At 48.8% G+C, this 22,957-nt stretch overlaps 2 protein-coding genes across 4 annotated transcripts in view; one reads left to right on the top strand and one right to left on the bottom strand.

Annotated features, from left to right (window-relative positions):
- Eme1 (essential meiotic structure-specific endonuclease 1) overlaps nucleotides 1-3,754 on the top strand; it is a 9,446-nt gene extending 5,692 nt beyond the window's left edge. The window contains exons 4-9 of one of the 3 annotated variants that reach the window (XM_052197084.1): nucleotides 137-223; nucleotides 304-422; nucleotides 624-741; nucleotides 960-1,075; nucleotides 2,763-2,952; nucleotides 3,161-3,754. In XM_052197084.1, the coding sequence (XP_052053044.1) occupies nucleotides 137-223; nucleotides 304-422; nucleotides 624-741; nucleotides 960-1,075; nucleotides 2,763-2,952; nucleotides 3,161-3,337 (807 nt within the window). In that variant the 3' untranslated portion in view covers nucleotides 3,338-3,754. Of the gene's footprint in view, nucleotides 1-136; nucleotides 224-303; nucleotides 423-623; nucleotides 742-959; nucleotides 1,076-2,748; nucleotides 2,953-3,160 lie in introns of those variants that run through there. The other 2 variants (XM_052197085.1, XM_052197086.1) reach the window with 2 other exon arrangements.
- Nucleotides 3,548-19,369, bottom strand: Lrrc59 (leucine rich repeat containing 59). The gene is made up of 7 exons (XM_052197087.1): nucleotides 19,032-19,369; nucleotides 17,010-17,069; nucleotides 13,987-14,145; nucleotides 13,663-13,767; nucleotides 10,297-10,369; nucleotides 6,860-7,033; nucleotides 3,548-5,460 (listed from the first exon to the last, which is right to left on the bottom strand). Exons 1-7 carry the CDS (start codon nucleotides 19,134-19,136, stop codon nucleotides 5,213-5,215), a joined length of 924 nt encoding a protein of 307 aa, XP_052053047.1. The 5' UTR covers nucleotides 19,137-19,369; the 3' UTR covers nucleotides 3,548-5,212.
- Between the last annotated feature and the right edge of the window lie 3,588 nt (nucleotides 19,370-22,957).

A 22,957-nucleotide genomic window follows, 5' to 3' on the forward strand; every position in this document is an offset into this window, starting at 1 on the left:
AAGGATCACAGGTGGTTTTTCTTGCCATCGTGACTTCACTGAAGGATATTACCTAGAGCTATTCATCCAGGAAATGCTGCCCACCCACAGGAATCACGCCTGCTGATCTTCCTGTGTCGTGTTCTGGTCTTGGCAGGATGGAGATGACTGGGTGGAAGAGCCGACAATCCTGGTGTTGGTCCTGGCAGAGGTCTTCATGTCCATGGCCTACAACTTAAAGCAGGTGTGCGGGGCCAGGCATGGAACGGTGCCAGCCTCTATCAGAGGAGCCAGTGTTAATGCCCTTTCTGCCCCTTCATGCAGGGACGTCCTGGCAGCACTGAGAAAGGGAAGGAGACCCTTCGGGGCTTTGTAACTGATGTCACAGCCAGGACAGGGAAAGCATTGTCACTGGTGATTGTGGACCAGGAGAAATGCTTCAGGTATGGCTATGCCCTAAACATAGAGGCCTTAAAGGGACAGCTCATGGGTTACCAAGGGGAGCTTATTCACCCTGGCTACAAGGCATCTGCAAGATGGTGTCCCTGACAAGCCATGGGTGGGATGTGCTGGTCAACTGTCCTGCAACACTTCTGCCTGAGCTCAGTTCGGAGCTGTTCTTCTGATTTCCCCCTCTGCTCCAGGGCTCAGAATCCCCTGAGAAGGAAATCAGGAATGGCAAATAAACAGGCCAAGGAGAAGCATCAGCAGAGACAAGAGGCTAGCACAAGACTCATGGTGTCCAGGGTAGACATGGAAGAGGTAAGAACTTCCTGTAGCCCAGGTGAGTGCTTGCTGCTTATCTAGGTAATCTCCAACAGACACCAAATAAAAGGCTCACTAGCACTGCTGCCTGCCGTGGACTGTAAGAAAGTGGGATAAATGGAGCCAAGAGGTTGTGTATAGCTTCAGGAAGCATTGAGATGACTCCCAAACTGTCCCTCCACTCTTCCAGTCCCTTGTTGCCTTTGGCTTTCTAGGCCCTGGTGGATCTGCAGCTATATACAGAAGCCCAGGTTCGGGTCGTGCAGAGCTGGAGAGAGCTGGCTGACTTCGCCTGTGCATTTACAAAGGCTGTGGCTGAAGCACCCTTCAAGTGAGTGACCTGCCAAGTCCTCCCTCCACACCAGCCCTTGCTGCCAGAGAGAATTGCCTTTCTCCTAAACTCTGCCATCACCCCAGTGTGTCTGTTGAGGCAGAAGCCAATCTTACGCTGGAGGTCCAGAGCAAGAGCCTCAAGTCTAGGGGGCTAGAGAGATGGGTCAGTGGTTAACACTTGTTGCTCTTGCACAAGACACAAAACTGTTCTTAGCACCCACATGGTAGTTCAAAACTGTGACTCCATGTTTAACACCCTCTGCTGGCCTGTGAAGTCAAAAGTGATGCACATATATACATGAAGGCAAACACTCATATACATAACATTAAAATGAAAATACATCTTCTCAATTCCAGCCCTTTATAAAACTATTCTCAGGGGCTGGAGAGATGGCTCAGCAGTTAAGAGCACTGACTGTTCTTCCAAAGGTCCTGAGTTCAACCAGCAACCACATGGTGGCTCACAACCATCTGTAATGGGTTCTATTGCCCTCTTCTGATGTGTCTGAAGACAGCTACAGTATACTCACATATATAAAATAAATCTTTTTTTTTTTTTTTTTTTGGTTTTTTTGAGACAGGGTTTCTCTGTATAGCCCTGGCTGTCCTGGAACTCACTCTGTAGACCAGGCTGATCTTGAACTCAGAAATCTGCCTGCCTCTGCCTCCCAAGTGCTAGGATTAAAGGCATGTGCCACCATCACCACCCATCTTAAATAAATCTTAAAAAAAAAAAATCTCTTAACTCAGATGTAAGTATATTCTATAAGTTGATGCTGTGTTACCAGGATTCACTTAGGTCAAATCTTCAGTGAACCTAGTCAGAATTAAAAACGGAGGGACCTCAGAGGAAACCTGTTTTGTTATATTGAGAGAACTAAAATCTGAGATTGAGTTGTTTTAAGCTCCCAGCAAGGACCTGAAATAGATTCCAAATTGCCTAATACCCAGTCTCCCATGCCTACTCCTAAGCAGTACAACCCCATCTTAACAGTGAGACAGAGACACAGACACACACACACACACACACACACACACACACACACACACGCACGCAATCTATACCTTCTATAATAAAAAGGACTAGATGAAGGGGTTGTTTTCTAACCTTTGTGTGTGTGTGTATGCACATCTGTGAGATTATAGACAATAACCCTGGTGTGGGTCCTTACAGGAAGATGCAGGAACTCCTTTGCTGCTGCATAGGTAGGAAATATTGGCCTGTGCTTCTAGGAATTCTGTCTCCACACCCATTTCACCATAAACTCAGGTTATAGATACACCAAATACTTTACCCCCTTAACTATGCCTCAGGCCCTAGATGCAGTTTTCTTTTCATGTGTCTGGTGTTTTGCCTGCAAGCATCTGTGCACAGTATATGTAGTGCCTGAGGGAAGAAGAACGCATTGGATCCTCTGGAAATGGAGTCAGGTGGGAGTGAGTGCTGGGATCAAATCTGGTACAGTTAAGAGCAGTCAGGACTCTTAATTTCTGAGCCGTCATCTCTCCAGCTCCACTAAATGCAATTTTTAAAGGAACCAAAACTATGCTTAAGAACAAAGAGACTGTACTGGCCCAGTGTAACACTAGTCCACCACCGGGTTCCTGGAGAACATTTTAGTCCACAGTTAAAGGGACAAATAAGTGGGCTAGAGGGACTCAGGTCTCCAGTGGTGCCCTTGCAGGAAGCTCCGGGATCAAGCCAGCTTTTCCTTCTTCCTGGAGAAAGACTGGGCTGGAGGGATGAAGGTGGACCAGTCTGGTAGGGGACTTGCACTGGTCTGGAGGCGGCAGATTCAACAGCTGAACCGCGTCAGCTCAGAAATGGCCAGCGCTATTGTGGATGCCTATCCATCACCACAGCTCCTGGTGCAGGTATGCTATGGGGACCTTGCTCTCCAAACAACCTTGAGGGAAGTTTTACTGAGGGGCCAGGAATGTAGGTCAGCAGTGTGGGTTGGCTGACCTGAGAACAGACCTCCGGCCTGAACTTGACCTTCCTACTCTCCTATATCAACCCTTCTAACCAAGGGATGGCCATGGATGGGTGGTGTGGTTTTAAGAGGTCATTTATCATTTCCAGGCTTATCAGCGGTGTTTCTCAGAGCAAGAACGCCAGAATTTGCTGGCTGATATACAGGTGAGACGTGGGGAAGGTGTGACAGCCACCTCCCGCCGTGTCGGGCCAGAATTATCCAGGCGGATCTACCTTCAAATGACCACAGTGCAACCAGATCTCATCTTAGACAGTGTTGACTGATAACCCACCTTGACACCTGACTGCAGAGGGGCCAGAAGTACCTCCTAGGTACAGTTAGGGAGCAAGTCTCCCATCTGTGGGAATGGAGAAGGCTGAGACACTTGAATCTACCTCCACCACCATTTACTGTTCCTCTCCCAGCAAGCAAGATACCAAGGACAGCCATCCACCCCATCCCAGCTGACCCTCATAGCACAAAGGAGAAAGGTGGACCACTCAGACACGGATTTAATAATCGTAGAAATCCAAGAAATAAGCATCAAATCTCGAAGTCAGAGTGAACTTGCCTGCAGGTTGGCTTGACTACACCAGCCACTGAGCTGCCTCAACCAGCCAGGGAACTATGACGAGGCTGACTTCTGTTTTCATGATGTCATATGTAGTATGTATTTTGTCTCAATAAAGCATTTGTACCAATGGCTCTGGAGCTTGGAGGAAGACTAAAGGAATGTGTAGTGATGCTGAGTAAGGTGTGGACCTACATGGCAGAGCTATCGGGGGAGGAAAAAACAAAGGCCTTTCTTCCAGTGTCAGGACAGTTTTGAGTGACAGACCTATCCAGATAGGCCACTAGGGCTACACCGTCTGAACGCCGACAAGTCCTTGCTCCTCTAGGGAGAGCTTGCGACTGGGAGGATTTAGCAAATAAGCACCGAGACAGTGGCTTGTGATCCCTTCATGCAGCTGTTGTGAAGAGAAGGGAAGGGGAGAATGCTCTTGCGTACAGCAGGGAGATGGGTGGGGCTACCCTGGTTTGTGCTAATGTTTAGATATGTTCACCTGCAGGGCCACCATGTAACTTTGTTTCCCTTTGGCTCCCACTGTTCTATTCCTTCCTTCCCTTCTGTTCTAGGTCCAGAACCAACTCTAAACCTGCGTCTGTGAAGTCAAGTCTCTAGGTTGCCTTTGAGGTATTTCATCACACCAAGTGGTAGTAGAGCAGTCACAGTGCAGCTTTACAGAGAGGGATCTGTCTCTGCTTCCCAGGCTATCAGGGAATTAATGCTCTAAAACTGAGGCAAGGAGCCCAGCCTGCTGCCATTTTGTGGAAGCCATTGATAAGCTGAGGCAAAATTGCACAGGAGTTTCCCAGGACCCTGATGATATGAGATCTACTTATGGATAGTAGGACTGTCTATTATGAAAGATTCACTTTAGCTGAGACAACTCTGGTGTGAGTTCGTCCTCTTGGGTATTATACAGGAGGCCAAATGACATAAAGGAAAGGAAGAAAACTGGAGTGAGAGCTGGGTTGCGCCTTAGACTAGCTTGAACACTAGCTTAGGCAAGTAAGTCACGGACAGCACCTCCTGCCTCGGTGTTACACCAGACCAAAGGCAGTGAACGTAGTTCACAGCAGACATTTTAGACATTGCTAAAATGCTTGACTGAGACCTTTAAAGGAAATGTATTACTTCACCTTCCCAGCTTAGGCTGGGTTTACCCAAGTATTCCTAGTCCCCTAGTCCCCAGTAACACTGCCCTCCCAATCTGTCCTGGTTACCCAGGGAGGAATGAAAGAAAGGGTTTGTGACATACAAAAGTATAAATGTAGTGACAGCTGACCATTTAGTAGAAAGGAACCTTGCCTTACACAGCTTTGAATAGTTAGAAAAGCCTATGCCTTCTCTCCCCACCCCTAAGCCTACTCCTTTAGGCATGCAGGACTTCCTCCCCCTCTCCATTCCTCCGCATCCACCAGGGAACCCTGGCTAAGGAACAGAAGTCCTACAAAGGGGAGATCTCAAGTACCAATCAGCAGCCATTGATGACGGCAGGTAGGTCTGACGCTATAAAGAGGTTGTGTCCAGCAGAGCCCAATTCCATAGGAATCCAAGCCCCAAGGCTGGAAGGCGGCAGGGGCTGAGGGCGAGCTCACTGCTGGGAGTCGGTCTGCAGGACCCACTGGAGGATCTCATGGTGACGCAGGCCCTGGACAGCATTGTCGTAGATGGTGTTCACGCTGGTGCAGAGGGGCTGCTGCTGCAGCCCTGTCACCCGGCATGCAACCAGCCCTCCTGCCACACACAGCAGCAGCAGCGGCAGCAGCACCCTCAGCACAGCCCAGGAGCGAGTGTGTTTTCGGGGTGGTGGCTTGCGAGGGCGAGAGCCAGACTTCGATTCTAGAGAGACAAGAATAAGTCAGTGTGGAGAGAGGCTCTGCAGGCAGTCCATGCAGATCCATTTCCTTCTCAAGCCCTGAGAGACAGTTTAGGAACATCTAAATGAGAGCTAGCCCCTCCTCTTAGAGGCAGAAACAGTCTTCCAAGGACTACATTTGAAAATGGGATTCTAGCTGGGTGGGGTGGTGGCAAAGGTAAATATCAAAAAAAAGAAAGAAAGAAAGAAAGGAAGGAAGGAAGCAAGCAAGCAAGCAAGCAAGCAAGCAAGCAAAGGTAAGTATCTGAGTTCAAGGCCAGCCTGGTCTATAAAGTGAGTTCCAGGACAGCCAGAGGACAGCCAGAGATACATAAAGAAAAAAAGTGGGGTGGGGGTGGGGAGTTCCTTCTGCCTTCTAACTGTAGCTCAGTCCTCAAGGTTTTCCATTCTCTTTGGTAATGGGGAGATGATTTGGGGGCCTTCAGAATCACAAGGTGTGTTCATCAGGGGTGTCCAAAAGGGATAGATTGCCACCCACTTGGGGAGATGGGTCCAAATTACTAATATATACTATGTATAAACTAGGCATGGTGGCACAGGTCTGTAATCCTAACATTCAGGAGCCTGAATCAACACAGGAAGTCTGAGGACAGTCTGGGCTATACTGCAGCTGTCTCCAAAAGGGGTGTGGGGTGTGGGCGGGAGTGCGGGGTGGAATGTATACAAAGTCTTTGGCAAAATAATGCAAGTCTCTAAAAAAAGACTTACCAGTTGTGGTAGCTCATGCCTATAATCCCAACACTCTGGAGGCTCAGGCAAGAGGATCAGAGACTCAAAGCTAGCCTAGGCTCTAGTACAAGACCTGTTCTCAAAAAACAAACTCAGATAAAGGCACACACATTATAAATGCAACTACTACCAGTGACACTGAAGTTCTCTGTCTCCCCTGTGATGAACATATTTTTTTGTTTTTGTTTTTTTGGATTTGTTTTTTTTCAAGACAGGGTTTCTCTGTGTAGCTCTGGCTGTCCTGGAACTCATGCTGTAGACCAGGGTCGCCTCAGATTTCTGGAACTCAGAAATCTGCCTGCCTCTGCCTCCCAAGTGCTGGGATTACAGGCGTGCGCCACCAACACCCAGCTGTGATAAACATACTTTAATTTCCCTCTTCTCTTTTTCATTTTGAGACAGGTTCTCACTGCCACCCATAGCTTGAACTCCCTACCTAGTACTGCCACACCCACTTTAGGCAAGAGCTCTGAGGGTTTTCTCATTTATATTCTTCACCTGCTGCCAAACAGATCCAACCCCCACCTTCAACAAGCCTCGGTGACATTAGTCACTAGCTCAAGGCAAGGAAGGACAGGCACAGAGACACAGACCACCACCCCGCCCTTCCCCTGAAAATGGAAGCAAGCTTACTTGGGGCCTGGTTTGTTTCCTTCTTCGGCTTCTTCTCCTGCTCCCGCTTGGAAGCTTTCTGGGCGTCGTACTCCTTCCGCCGGCGCTCCTTCTCCTCCGCCTTCTCCCGCTTCCGCAGCTCGCGCTCCTTGGCTTCCTTCGCTTGCTGCTTGGCCTCTCGCTTCTTCTCAGCCTCTGCAGCATAAATGCGATCTTTGACTCCTCTCTCACACACACACCCCAGCAGCCCGTTTGCCTGAGGGCTAAGGTTGGGTTCATTTGCCTTCTTCTCCCTTAGTCCATGGACCACACAGGAACTGTAGGAGCATTCAGGTACTGCAGCACTTGGGGTGGAAGAGTTGCTGATTGTGTGTGGGATTATGAGTTTTAGGCTACTTTGGACTATATAAGAAAAATCTGTAAGAAAAATGTACTCCCACACTCAGGAAGCCCAGGCAGAGGATCGCCTGCTCCAGGTCACCCTTAGCTACACAGTGAGTACTTGGCCAGCTAAAGACAAATAAGTTTCCCTTAAAAACAATGCTTCTCTCAGGGTTTACTGAAGCTTATTAAGAGACTTCTGGCTATGGGTGTAATACAGGGGAACTTCAGAAAGTTATGGGTGGGCTAGCAAGATGGCTAAGTGGGGAAGGGCGCCTAGCCTCAAGCCCAGTGACCTAAGTTTTATCCATAGGTCCCATACAGAAGGGAACAGCCTCCCACAAGCTGCCCCCTACCTCCATCACATGTGCACCATTGGAACACACAGTAACTAACTAGAAGGCTGAGGGTAGGGGAACACAATATAAGCCTGGAAATTAGAGACAAGAAAACACCTCCTGTTCCTTGCAAAAAGAAAAAAAAGTACAAAGAAGGCAGAGTCTTCTAGAACTTAGTCATAAAGTACACAGAAGGCAGAATCTTCCAGAACTTAGTCATAAAGGAAGATCTAGCAGAGGTACTGATAATATGGAATGAAAGTGGAACAGGAGGATTGTGAGGTGAGCTCCTGTCAGCTTCCAGGCAGTGCAGTGTCTTTGTAGAGTTAAACCAACTTAGGTCAGGAAGATTCTACTCAACACTAGATTTGCTACAGTTAGCTTTATAGCTCATGTGTGTTTACATAAAGTATCCAACTGCCAAATTATTGGATTCTAAAAATGCATTTTCAAATTAGTCATTTATAAATCTGAAAAACATGTTTGCAAAGTCAGAATAGCACAAAATAGTGGTTAAATGTCCATTTAGAGCTTGAAAGCCTAGGGAATCTGTGGAGAGCATGGGGGGGCTGGGGGGGTCTTCAGGCAGGAATCTGACATTAGGCCATGACAAGGAAGTAAGCTCAGGCAGGAATCTAATTTTAGGCTAGAACAAGGCTGAAGTAGGCTTCAGGCATGAATGACTTTGGGCTAGGACAGGGAAGTAGGCTCAGAGAGATCTTGGTCATCCTGAAGAGCCCTTAGAAACAGTGATCACAGGAGTGGGATCACAGGACTTTGTTTACTGCCTTGCTTGTTCCTGGACTATTTGTGTTTTACTGCCTTGCTTGTTCCCTATTGTACTATTCTCCCTTAATACTTGCATGTAATTAAAATGGTATAAAATTGGGAGAAAATAAACCTGCCTTCAGTCTCAGACTTGACTACGGTCATGCTGCAGCTGTCTGGAGACCCTGTTGACTGACAGGGAGCTGAAAAGTAGCACAAGCTGCTCTCCAGGGACCAGGCACTGGCAAGGAATGGACACAACAGAAGTCAGCTGTCCTCCCATTGCAGCCACGAGCCTACCAAAGAGCTGTGGCGCAGGCACGGTGAACTCGGGGACTGCCTGGAGGCAATACTGGACATGTCCTTTCTCCTACCGCAGCTTAGAAGCCAGCCAGTCACTCAAGATTACTGAGTGCCAAGATGCAGAGGGGAAAAAACAGGACAAACTCTAATGGCTGCATTATTTGCTTGCTTTCTTACATTTTTAAAGGTTAATTTTAGTTTATGTACACAGGTGTTTTGTCTGATGAATGTCATATCCCCTGGAACTGAATGGCTATGAGCCACCACAAGGGTGCTGGGAATGGAACTCAGCTCCTCCAGAAGGAGAGTGAGTGCTCGTAACCACTGAGCCATCTCTCAGATCTATGTTTGCTTTTTTTGGAAAAATATTTTAGGATAGGCATGGTGGCAAATAACCTTAACTCCAGCATTCCAGAGACAGAAGCAGGCAGATCTCTGCATTTGAGGCAAGCCTGGCCTGCATAGTGAGTTCCAGCCAGGGCTACATCTTAATACATTAATATTTTTTATTAATTCTTTGATCATGGGGCTGGAGACATGGCTCAGCAGTTAAGAACACCGACTGCTCTTCCAAAGGTCCTGAGTTCAAATCCCAGCAATCACATGGTGGCTCACAATCATCTGTAATGAGATCTGACACCCTCTTCTGGAGTGTCAGAAGATGGCTACAAGGTACTTAGATATAATAAATAAATCTTTAAAAAAATATTTTTTGATCATATTCACCCCATCCCTCTTACCGTCTCCCAGGTCTGCTTTCACCTTCTAATCCCCACCCCAACTTCACGGCCTTTGGTTACGGCTGTTGGCATTGGTTTGGTTTGGTTTGGTTTGGTTGAGACAGGGTTTCTCTACATAGCCCTGGCCGTGCTGGAACTGAGTGTGTCCCAGTGAGTTGTGGTCTATATGCTGCCAAAGAAAGTATGTACATGGCTAACTTAATGTCATGCTTGCCTGTGGCTGGCCTTGGTCACAGTAGGCCTACTGGCCACCTCACTACCTTGGGATGCCATTCTAAAGCCAACAGAAAGCCAGAAAAGAATTTTAAGCATACTGTTTCAAAAAGTTCCCAAGCTGAGCGGTTCTGACAAGTCAGAGGGACTGCGGCTCCACAGAATGATGAAGACTCACAGAGGGCTAGCTGACAGACCGAGCACAGCAGACAAATCATGGGCATCTGTTCTACCTCAGGTTGAGAACTCCAGAGATGGCAGCTTCCTACCACAGGAAGGCTGAAGGGGGGGGATGGGTCTTTAGCGATTTGTTTTATTTGGGGGGGGGGGGTTTATATCGGTTTTTGATTGGTTGATTCTTTGTTTATTTTGATTTGTTTTCTGAGATGAGGGTCTTGTTTATAGCCCAGTCTACCCTTAAATTCAGAGTTCTTCCTCAGCCTGCCAAGTACTGGAATTATAGGTATGTGCCCATATCTAGCTCCAGCCATGTTGAAAATATGAAAAGCAGTTGTTTGTCTGTGGAGCCCTGTGGAGAAGCCTGGGTGGAGAAAGCCATCAGATAATGGGGAGAGGAGGCACCACTCTACTGCCTTTGCCCCAGCACCCTGCCCCTGCAGCACCCGACTCGAGTGCCCGCCCTGCAGCACCCCGCTTGAGCACCTGCCCCTACGGGCTGGTTAGGACAGGGAAGCCTAGCAGGAGGGCCACCCACCTCGCTCCACCTCCAGCCGGCGCTGCCGCTCTCGTTCCTGGTCTGCCTGCACGGCCTTCATGTGCTGTAACACCTGCAGGAGAAAAGAGGCTGGAGCTGCTGGGGGGCAGTCTTCTCAGCTCAAGTCTGTTCAGGACTCTTTGCTGACCACAGCCACCGGCCCTGAGGGTGGGGCAGAGCCAATGGAGGTAATCCTATCTTTGCATCTGAAACACGAATCTTCCTTGAGTCCCGTGGATCCGGGTCATTAAGACTGTCAGAAAAAAGCTTCCTGTAAAACACCACCAACTAGAATCTAAAAATCCTGTCACATCAGCTGTACAGGGATGATGTCACACAATGCACTGAGGTGCTCCCTCATCCCCAGGGAGACAGCAGCACGGCTTCCAGCAAGCTCTCCTGACCCTCTCCTTAGCGGGCATTGGCCCTTCTTCCACGTCTGTTCACCCGCTATAAATTCCCTCTGGTCTGTTGTTGGTTTGACAGTCTTAACAGGCATCAGCCAGCACAGAAAGCTACTCCATTGTAATTCCTTGTTACCTTTCTGTCATAAATTCCTTCAAAAGCAGAAACTGCTTTGTTCATAGGTAAATGGCTAGTTGCGACCAGTAGGAGGCACTGGCTAGATTTCTACTTCAAAAGGAGGGAAATCAAGACAAACTGTTATGCCCAGGACACACAACAGAAAGTAACACAACTGAGACCTGAGGAGTGGCCCTCTGAACAGAAGACAGGTCAAAGAGAAAGGCCCAAACACTGCCACTTGTAGTCAGCACCCAGTGCCCCAAATTCTCAGGTTAAACTCATGAATGATCTCTAGCTGAAGGTCAAAAAGTCTCACTGGACAGGGGAGCCAGAGTCCTTTTATCTTTTCTGTCTGTGTTCAGAGCTTCTACATGTTACATGCTAAGAAACTGGTGCTCCAGGGTTGTAACTCAGCGTCCCAGCAATCCAAACTATCACACTGTGTAATCTCAGCATGCCTTTCAACTGTGTAGCCCTGGCTGTCCTCGAACTCAGAAATCTGCCTGCCCCTACCTCCCTAGTGCTGGGATTACAGGCGTGCACCACCAAGCCGATCTTCTGATCAGGAAGCCAGAGATAACATGTGCTTGCCTGACCACTCAGCAGTCAGCCAGCAGCATGGCAGGCACTCAATAAACACTACTGCAGAATCCCACCATCTCCACTGCATGAACATGGCCAAAGCCTGAACTGCTCTAAAGAAGACAGCACAAGGGCCTGACCTTCAAGACAGTGGTCAAGCGTAACTCTTGGAAAGAACACACTCATAAGAGTGCTCAATAGCCAGCCTAGAAAACCCTTGCCTATAGCTTGGTTTTAAGCCACAAACTACTAACCCAGGACTTGAAGCTGCCAGTACCTCTCAAGGTAATCCAACTTATAAAAATGGCTACCTAACAAGGACCTGCAGGCACTGGAGGCTGGGCGGACATCATGGCGAGGAGAGCCCAAAACTGCACAAAGCTCCTGGTTCACTCCAAACTGGATCCTAAACACACTGTGCTCAGCGTCTGCCCTAAGGTAAGCTCCTGGGGCCTGTTGTTTTAGAAACTTCTGACCTTATTCTCATTCGTCCAAGCCACTCCTCTGCAATGCCTAGAGGTGTGCGGCACTTGTGCCAAGGACTGTGGTCAGTTACAACATCTGCAATGCACGGGACTACCTGGAACATGCCTGGAAGAAATGAGTGATCAGAAGGGACCTCTGACTAAATACAAACTCTCTCTGTAGCCATAAGCTATGAAATACCAATGGGTATCAGTGAAGACCGGGCTGACTTCGAACATATTGTGGTTCAAGAGTAGCTTTGAATTTCTGATCCTTCTGCGTCATTGTCAGTGTTGGGATTGTGGCCTTCTACCACCAAATTTGGTTTTATGCTGTCCTAGAGATCTCAAACCCTAGCTGGGCGGTGGTGGCACATGCCTTGGGAGGCAGAGGCAGGCGGATTTTCGGAGTTCAAGGCCAGCCTGGTCTACAGAGTGAGTTCCAGGACATCCAGGGCTACACAGAGAAACCCTGTCTTGGAAAAAAAAAAAAAAAAAAAAAACCCAAAAAAAAGAAAAGAGATCTCAACCCCAGAGCTTCATGCACATTTGGCAAGCACTACACCACAGTCTGCTCTTGATAGATCAGTTCCAGACAGTCCCCCATTGTCTGCTGAATAGAGAGGTAATGATTTGTGCGCACACACACACACACATACACACATACACACATACACACATACACACACACACACACACACACACTTCACAGGTTGGAAAAAGGAAAACACCCACTACCCAGGGTCATGAAGACTAAGACACTCACGCAAAGCAGGTAGGGCAGAGGAAGTATCGGCCACTAGCAACCTTCAAAACCGAGACTGCTCATCAATGCCAAGTTTCACACAGGATTTCATGAGCCATGTGGGCCTTGGCTGCTATGTCGCCTTGCCTGGCTGGTCATGTTACCTTAGAGCTTGGTGTTTTCTAACAAAGAGCCCCACTGATGGTGAGATTATATAAACTCTGAGGAGATAAGGGGAAAGAGGGGGAAGGCCACTGCTCTCGAGCTCACAGAGGAGACTTCACACATGTTTAGCTTACACTAACTGTAGTCAAGCTAAGTGTCTCGTACCCACAGCCCCCAGACATAGTCCAGTGAGCCTTTGGTGCTCAGCTGAAGCAGCAATCGGCTCCAATGGTGGGGTGGGAGGTACTGAGGGCACAGTGCTACCAAGCAAGGCAAGGAAGGCATCATCGAGGCGACTGGTCACCAGAAAGGTCTGTCTTGCATAAATGCCCTTGGTTCTTCTCACTTGTCAGGATAGGTCTGTCAATAGTGATAAACGTCTAACCCTTAACCCCCTTTTTAAAAAGCTGTAATTATGCCAGGCGGTGGTGGCACACGCCTGTAATCCCAGCACTCTGGGAGGCAGAGGCAGGCAGATTTCTGAGTTCGAGGCCAGCCTGGTCTACAGAGTGAGTTCCAGGACAGTCTCTGGGTCAGCAGTTAAGAGCACTGGCTGCTCTCACAGGAGCTGGGTTCGGTTCCCAGCACCCACATCAGGCAGCTCACAGCTGCTTGTAACTCTAGGTCCAGGGAAGTCAAAGCCCTCCTATAGCCTACATGAGCATCAACATGTACGGTACACAAACTCATGCAGACACACATACACACATCTTTTTAAAAAATAATAATAAATACTAAGTAAGCACAGCACCACAGACTCTCCCTCAGGCTCATCTCACTGAGAACTGGAACTGTGGGTACCCTGGGAGAAAAAACAAGAGGAGGGAGGGGCAAGTCCCAGGGGAGGCTGTGAGCGAGAACCCTGGGAGTTGCACACACACTTACCTTGTTTGCACACTGCTTACACTGCTTCTCATCCAAGCAATCACCTGCCACCTTGGCCAGGACAGGATCCAGGGGATTGTCCTTCAGATCCAGCCACTTCAGATTCTACAGGGATGGAAAAAAAGAGCTGGCTAAGCCTGAGTTTACACAGTCCCTCAACACAGAACAGAACCTGCTAGAAGAAAACTGTGTTCCACGGAAGAACAGCTGAGGCAGGACCAACAAGATGGCGGGGTCTGGTGTCCCCCTCCCTGGCTCGAGGTTCTGCTCCCGTAGTTCCTGAGCCCTGGACCACACTTGGCTGTGCAACCCGGGGAATGCTACCTTGAGCTGAGCGAAGCTCACAGGCAGGGTGACCAGCTTGTTGTTGAGGAGATCCAGGTGCTGAAGGTTGACCAGGCGGCCGAAGTCTGCGGGCAGCTGCTGCAGCTTGTTCTTGCTGAGGTCCAGCTTCACCAGGTGTGTGAGGCCACAGAAATCCGACTAGGACCCGGAGAACGGAGACTTTGGAATAAAGGTGTAGAAACCCCCAAGTAAAGAGAACCTATGAATCCCAACTGTACCTCTCGCCACCTAGCTCTCCTCAAATAACAATGAAGAGAACACTTGATATTCCTGGTGGTATCCACCAAGACAAGCTCGTAAAACAGCTTAGCAGGAAATGCATTAGAAATGCATACCCGCCGGGCAGTGGTGGCACACGCCTGTAATCCCAGCACTCTGGGAGGCAGAGGCAGGCGGATTTCTGAGTTCGAGGCCAGCCTGGTCTACAGAGTGAGTTTCAGAACAGCCAGGGCTATACAGAGAAACCCTGTCTCAAAAAAAAAAAAAAAGAAAGAAAAGAAAAGAAAAAAAGAAATGCATACCCACTCAGGAGGCAGAGGCAGACAGATCTCTGAGTTCTAGGCCAGTCTGGTCTACAGAGGGAGTTCCCTCTGTCGGCTAGTCAGGGCTGTTACATTAAACAAACAAACAAACAAAAAAACAAACTCTGACTACCAAAAAATTTTGTCCTGCCTTCCTCTTATCAGAACTAGAGCTCATGTCCACACTGCTACCACAGTGATGCAGGGTCCTCCCTGCCCTGCCAGTGCCCTGCCTTCATCTTTTGCAGGAGTTCTCACTGGACACGGCGGTATACATTTGTACTCCTAGCCACCTGGGAGACTGGTACAGTGAGAAGCTGGCCTGGGCAGAATAACGAAACTCCATCTCAAACAGCAACAGGACAGCTGCAGCTCAGTGGCAGAGGGCCTGCCCCGCATGAGCAAAGCCCAAAGGTAAATTCCTAGCTCCACACGCACAAAAGCTGCACGGAACTTAACCACGAGGCCCTAGGTTCGATTTCTACCCCCAATGTCCCTCCAAAAGAAAAGAAAAATACATATGCAGTTTTATAAAAAGGGACAGTACATGAGTACTAAGTCTTAGTCTTTGTTTTTTGTAACACCTAGTACACCTGATACTCTGCATAAGTACTCCGTGAGTGTTAGGATAAGTAACTAAGTGCCGAGGACCTATCTACTCAAACAGGCTCATTCTCGGCGCAGACCAAGCCATCTCTGACAGTGACAGGACCACTCAGCTAGGGCACTCTTCGTGCCCTGTGGGGACTTTTTTATTTATTTTTTTGGTTTTTTTGGATTTGCTTTTTTTCAGACAGGGTTTCTCTGTATAGAACTGGCTGTCCTGGAACTCACTCTGTAGACTGGCCTTGAACTCAGAAATCCACCTGCCTCTGCCTCCCAGAGTGCTGGGATCACAGGCGTGTGCTACCACCGCCCAGCAGGGGACTCATAATAATCACCAGTGGGTGAGAGGAAAGCTGTCAGAACAGACTCAGACTGAAAGGTGCACTTGAGGAGCGGAGTGAGTGTTGGGCGCCGTGGACAGCAGGTGCGGGAGCCGCTCCCCTTCTTTAATGAGACACAGAATACCTCCCGGAACAGAAACCGTTTTTAATGAGCTGTGGGAAGATGGTGCTGTTGACAATAAGAGAAGCCCAGGAGACCCTGAGAGAGAAGGCCTAATGAGCCAATGGAGAAACTGCTAACTTCTGAACTCCGTTACTGAGACTGAGCCAACAGGCGGCTACCCTGGACTCCAGCAAGGCAAGGCTGGCCACAGCAGAGCAAGAGGCACACTGACAGTGTGGAAAGGCCTGATATAGAAGGAGCACAACTACTGAGTGGCCTCTGCACAGGAGAGGACCAGAGGCTGAAGAAATCCAGTGCCTACGCAGGTCAACTAGCAGCTGGGTGCTGTCATCCCTGTAACCACAGACTCAGGAGGCCGCTGAGACCAGCCTCGGGCACACAGTGAAACCCTGTCCCCAGAGAAAACGAGAGCTGAGACAAATTCTGCTAGAGGACAGATGGGAGCAGGGGTAGGGAGCATGTGAGCAGGATACAATTATGTGTTATAATGACACGTTATTTTCTATACTGAAGAAAGAAAAGATTCCAAAACAACAAAAGGACTTGATATACATTGGGTATGCTCAAAAACAAGAGAAAAATCTCAAGCAATTCGAGTCCTTGTTTAGGGGAACAAAGGCAGGATAGTGTCCCATCAAACCACAGTCTTTCTTGTTCCTCATTGAAAGATATGTGGGACCCAATGTGGTGACTCAGGCCTGAGATCCCAGCTCTTGGGATGCTAATGCAAGAGGACTGCCTGGGCCAGTTTCTATGATCTCAACGCAAAATAGAATACAAAACCAAACAAACCACACTCAGAGGGTGAAGCAGGGACATTAGGGGTTCCAAGGCCAGCCTGGGCTACCTAAGACCTAGTCACAAAACAATATGCAAGGGATGGGGAATCACTGTCCCACAGAATGCAGAGCAAACTGACACAATGGTCTCTACCTCCTTATGCAAGAGAAGGAAACTACTTTCCTCAAAAGAATGAAATAACCAGAACATTGTAGGGGAGTACCAGGACAGGGAAATGGGGGGGGGGGGGTGATTAGGAAATAGGTGAAGGGAAGACGGCTTATGAGACCGGGGAGGGGGGAACCAGGTAAGGGGAAGCATTCGGAATGTAAACAAAGAATATAGAAAAGAAAGAAAGAACGCAGAAAAAGAGGAGGCCAGCAAGTGACTCAGCCACTCAGCCAACACCCACACGCTGCTGGCTTTACCTTCCATGGCCCGACTCTCCTGCTGTTCGAAAGGATGTACTTCTGAGGTAAGCCTCTCTCCCCCCGAGTGTCCCCACCGATAACCTCAGATTCAGTTGGACCATGTAGACCTAGCCTGAAATCACACTTTATGCCCTGTCTCCCCCTGGCTACAGGAAGGACGTTCGGGGCTCTGGGACCCAGTGCAATGTGCCAGTCTTACCGGAAGAGTACTCAGTTTATTGCAGGACAGATCCAATACGGTAGCCTTTGGAAGTGCAGCCTAGAAAGAGAGATGAGAAAAATATGTCAAACCAACACCTGGAATGATTCAAAGACATCTGCGAATAAAGCATTTTCCAGAGAATGTTCCCACAATTAGCAAAGACCTTTAAAAACAATATGGGGGAAGGCAGGGTGGCACATGCCTACGACCCCAGTATTCAGAAGACAAGAGGATATTAAGTCAAGTCTAACTTCCACTTCATAGTAAGACCTTGAGGGCCGGTTGGAGGTGGCACTCGCCTGTAATCCCAGCACTTGGGAGGCAGAGGTAAGCGGATTTCTGAGTTTGAGGCCAGCCTGGTCTACAGAGTGAGTTCCAGGACAGCCAGGGCTACACAGAGAAACCTTGTCTCAAAAACAACAACAACAAAAAAAAAAAAAACAAACAAAACCCTAAAAAGACCTTGAGGGGGAAAAAAGGCACAAAAATATAATGTTCTTGGGGATAAGAAGAAAAAAGCCAGTCAACTAAGATCTTGGGAAGATTGGAAAAGGAGGGATTTGACTATAGAATGTCCAAGGAAAAACTAAACCTTCATAAGCCCCCAGGGAGCTTGAAGTTTTCTCTAGTGCCCGTTATCTGGATTCAGGACAGGAACTGGGTCTAATAAAGCACTGCGTATTCATTCAGGTCTCCGTCCACCAACATGTGTTGGTACTAAGTGCCCTCTCTGGGGAAGGTTCTGGCTAGAGAACAAGAGAGCAAGACCCTCATAGCCTGCCTCTTCCTCCGTGGTGTCCAGGACTAGAGAGGCTCTGCAGAGCTGACCCTTTCTTCACCCTAAGGACAGCACTATCATGGCTGTATGCCTGGAAGAAGTGATTCCAGATAGCTTTCCTCAGGTCAGGCATAAGCAAATCTGGCCATCTTCTATAGAAGGGAGGTGGACATGCAGTCAACGACCCTACATCCACATCTCAAGTCTGACCACCTAGAGAAGTTTGGATACCACAGCAGGGAGAACACCAGCTACTTTTTCTTGCTACCCTCCAAGTATTTATCTTATGATAATCTCTGCAGAACATTTATCTTATTTTAACACTCCTAAGTGTATGAGATCGGAACCATTAACACCGTCTTATGAATGAGGAAATCTAGACACAAAGGTTGGTTAGTTAACGTGCCAAGAACATTCAGTTATTGAGCAATGATGCTGGGATATGAACCAGGCATGCCACTCAAACCACTATACTACACAGCCACAAAGTGGGGTGGGAATTAGGCCAAATGCCAAGGGCAAATATAATCCCTTAAAGTGTAGGGCATCCAAAGTGAAGTTAACAGGAGATGTTAGAGCTAGGGAGCACGGAGCTGGGTAAGCACTGATCAAGGACAGTAGCACCATGCTGGCAACAAATGAAGTGTGACGTCCCTAGGGCCCCCAGGCTTCCAAATGGGATTGGGGGTAGAGGAAGGGGGATGGAGGGGGGAGCGCGATTCCGGACAGTTTCAGAGCAGCTGGGATGAGACCTTGCCAGTCCTGCAGAGAGATTTCACTTTCTTCACGGAGGGCTGCCTGCAAGCTGGGAAAGCCAGCTGGGATTGCAGGCTTCTTAGAAAAAACTGGGTTCGGCGCCACACCCAGGTCTATCCGAGGCCTACTTCCCGGGACCAGGTCATTCATTCATCCTCAAACAACCCTTCTCAGCAACCCTTCTCTCGGGTTTCCACTCTAAGGCCCAGCACGAAACTGGACATTGTGAGAGCTTCCACAATCATGGTAAAATTCATTACTAGCCCCTAAAAAGTCCAGGATTGAGTAGGTAGAGCTACCCTATCTTCTGGAACTGTGCCAAAGTGACACGTGTACACCGCAATAAGAATACTGGGACGGACCGCAGCCTCCCTGGAGACCTAGTTTTTAAAGATCGGGAAACTGAGGCTTAGGAGAGGGGCCTGCCCGCGTGGGGCCGGCGTCGGGAGTAGGTGGGCTCCCGGGGTTCGTGGGGCCGTACTGACCAGCTCCTTGACGGGGACCTCATTCAGGTCGCTGAGGCTCAGGTCCAGCTCATTGCCGTCCAGTTTGTCGCGGAGGTTCCCGCCCTTGCTACCGGTCTTGGTCATGATGACGCCGGCTAAGCGGGTCCCTGCTCCCGGTTTCCGACGTACAGGAGAGAGGGCTGAGGCGCCGCTCGTGGGCTCAGCGGACTCGCACCCAACGGACCACGCCTGCGCCTTAAGCCGCCGCCGCTGCGAGGCCTCCGCCGCCCGTCCGCTCGCCCGCCGCACTCCCAGCCCAGGGCCCCGCTCCCACCGGTGCCGCCGCGACGACGACCACTTCCGTGTCCACGTCACCTTCCGCGGCTACTGAGATGGGCCGGGCCAGAGAGACCCGAGCGTGTGCCGGCGCGCCCTCTGCCGTTCAGGCTGGTGAACTGCAGCTATGGGGCGCCACCTCTGCCGGGAGGAGTTGAGTAGCTAGACGTGGCAGTCGGGAGGCATCTGTACAGAAAAGACAGAAACTGGGTTTGCCTCCCTCATGAGATCATCCCTATCCTCTGGATTAGGAGCCAACTCTGAGGGTGTCCTCCAAAATTACTTCTAGTCCTCGTCTAAATCCGGTTACTGTAAACTTCCTCTTCCTTCCTTCAGCCCTCCTCTCTCCACTCTGGAATCTCAGCACGTGAAAGGCAGAAGGATCCCCCACCAATTAGAGGCCAGCCTGGAGTTCCAGGCCATCCAGAACTACGTAGCAAGAACCTGTCTTTAGCCCAGCAGCGTTGGTGCACACCCCACCACCTTTAATCCCAACACTTGGGAGGCAAAGGCAGGCGGATTTCTGAGTTCAAGGCTAGCCTGGTCTACAGAGTGAGTTCCAGGACTACACAGAGAAACTCTGTCTCCAAACAAACAAAACAAAGAGCCTGTCTTTAGAAAAGGAAGAGCAAGATGGCTCATCTGCTAAATGTGCCTGCCACCAAGACTACCAATCTCAGTTGAATCCCTGGAGACTCACAGAGTAAAAGATAACTGACTCCCCCAAATTGTCCCCTGATTCCTCCATTCGTGTGCCCTGGCATGTACATGTGTATGCCACACACTAGACTAAATCAATCAATCAATCAATCAATAAATAAATATAATTTAAAAATGAAAAGTTTCTGTTGAATGGATTGTCTTCATCAGGGTTCTCTTAGAGTCACAGAACTCATGGGTAGTCTCTATATAGTTAGGGAATTTGTTGCTGACTTACAGTCTGTGGTCCAACTCCCAACAATGGTCAGCAGCAGCTGCGAGTGGAAGTCCAAGGATCTAGCAGCTGCTCAGTGCCACAAGACAAGCAGATGGAGAGAATCTTATTTATTCTAATGTCCTTATCTAGGTCTCTAGCAGAAGATGTAACCCAGATTAAAGGTATACACCACCATGCCTGGATCTGGGACTTGCTTTATCCTAGATGACCTTGAAGATGACAGAGATCTCCCTGTCTTAATCTTCTGGGATTCATAGTCCCTATGCCTTGAGATCTCCACGCCAAGATCCAGGTCAGAGTTCATTCCAGATATAGTCAAGTTGGAATTAGGGGATGTATCTATGGATGTATGTGGTGTCCATGCATGTACACATGCTCACATGTGTGTGTGAACATGTATGGAGGCCCTGGGTTGACACTGGTTGTCTTCCTTGATCGCAACCCTCACATACTGAAGGAGGGTCTCTCGTGGAAGCCAGAGTTCTCTGACCAGCAGGTTGTCTGACTGGGCAGCTTGTGCCAGAGATTTCCTGTCTCTGCTTCCCACATCCTGGGAGGGGAGACTGAAAGATAGCCCACCTGGCTTTCCTGTTGGCTTCTGGGGACCCAAGCTTTGGTCGTCATGCTTGAGTGACAAGTGCCTTCTGCTGAGTCATCTCTGGGAAGACACTCGTCTCTCCGCAGCCACAGGCACGGGCGATCTTGACCTCAAGTCCTGTTTCTTTTTATCTCATCCTACTATTCCTACCCGCAAAGGAGCTTACACTCCGCACACATAATCTGCAGGTGCAGACCCTGCCATGGAGGGCTCATCTCCCCCCACCCCCCATCCTCCAGTCTGTCCTGGAGCTAGAAAGTATTCCAACAAATTACGGTATGCCATTTTCTAAGGTCTGGGTCAAAATTCTGTTATTGATTAAACATTCAGTTGAGAAGGGAGTCCAGCAGAGTGACAGTAAGGCTCTCCATGACAACCTGCCATGGAGGGGGAAGGATAAAACGGCAAAGGATTAAACTTGGGCTGGAGAGATGGCTCGGCAGTTAAGAGCACTGACTGCTCTTCCAGAGGTTCTGAGTTCAAATCCCAGCAACCACATGGTGGCTCACAACCGTCTGTAATGGGATGCAATACCCTCTTCTGGCAGATCTGAGGGAGTGACAGTATACTCACATACATTAAATAAATAACTATTAGACTGGCCCCGCTCCACAGAGTATGCTCCTTGAAGAGGAAGGTGGGATGAAGCTGGAGATTCCGAGGATAGCCGCTTCGGGAAGCTTTCCTTAGGATGATGAATACTTCTGGCTTTGGCTAGAGATAGAGACATCATGACGTCTCTTTTTATTCTCCCTTTCTTTAAACAGAGTCCCCCCATAATCTGCATCCCTTTCCTGGGTGTAGAGAGTGGTTTTTAGGCACTCTCTAATTAAAGAACCAGGATTCCTTCCAAAGAGCTCCCTGCGAAAGGCGTTGTGGCTCGTGTGCTGTTTTCTGCTTGAATGAGAACTGAGGGAGAAGTAGCTCTGGCTTTGAGTGATGACTCGTCACCAGCATTGTAGGAGTAAAGTCCTGGCGGGCACGCGCCCAGCCACGTAAGCCGAGAGCATGACAAGGGGTAATGGCTCCTTCTTCCTTAGACTCTGGGTAGACAATCTATAAACTGTCTCAAACATTCAATCCAACCTAGAGGATAGACTCTGTAATTCAAGAAGGACTGTATCAGCTTATGTTACAAAAAGAGACAGAGACATGGGTTGGAGAGATGGCTCAATGGTTAGGAGCACTGGCTGCTCTTCCAGAGGTCCTGTGTTCAATTCCCAGCAACCACATGGTGGTTCACAACCATCTGTTAAGGGATCCAGTGCCCTTTCTTGGTGCGTCTGAAAACAGCTACAGTGTACACATATACATAAAATAAATAAATAGGGAGAGAGAGGTTGAGTTCTTGGATGTAGGGACTGCACTAGTCTGGGAAAGCCTTATCCTTAGAATATAGTAATGAGATGTCTGAAGGAGTTGTGAAAGACCAATCTATCAAAAGGAAGATAGATATTATTCATGATGGCTGCACAGTGACCCAGCAATTTATCTTTTTTTCCCCCAAGACAGAGTTTCTTTGTGCAGCCCTCTGTAGACCAGGCTGGCCTCGAACTCAGAGATCCACCTGCTTCTGCCTCTCAAGTGCTGTTTAAAGGCTTGCACTACCATACCCTGCCTCTTTATCTCTTTAATTGCTTACTTACCCATGCAGGCAAGCATAGGAATTATTCAACCAAATCCGAAAGCACAGGAATAAGTCTGTCTCCACCTCCCATTGTAACCCAGACCAAAGGCAAAGTGAGAGAGATGGGGGAGAGGGAGCACAGAAAGCCACCAAAAAGAGGGAGAAAGTTCTCTTTTCTAGAAACAGGAACAACATTGGAACAGGGTACGGGAATCTACTTTGTTACATCTCATTTAGTCCACTGAATTCATTGGGTTAGCTATGAGTTTGCTGCAAGCCCAGCAGAGAAGGCACGTGTAGCCATCGTCTTATACGTCACAGCCTCCTCCATCCCGGCAGAGTGGCCAGCCCCTGTTCTCTTGTACTTGACCTGACACCTCTTGTCCCATTCACCTTTACCTCTGTCTTCTTACCTGACATCGTGGGCCCAGAATAAAACACTAGAGAGAGAAATTTGTATCCATGAA

Source organism: Apodemus sylvaticus, chromosome 10, assembly GCF_947179515.1.
Source record: "Apodemus sylvaticus chromosome 10, mApoSyl1.1, whole genome shotgun sequence".
Taxonomy (NCBI): Eukaryota; Metazoa; Chordata; class Mammalia; order Rodentia; family Muridae; genus Apodemus; species Apodemus sylvaticus.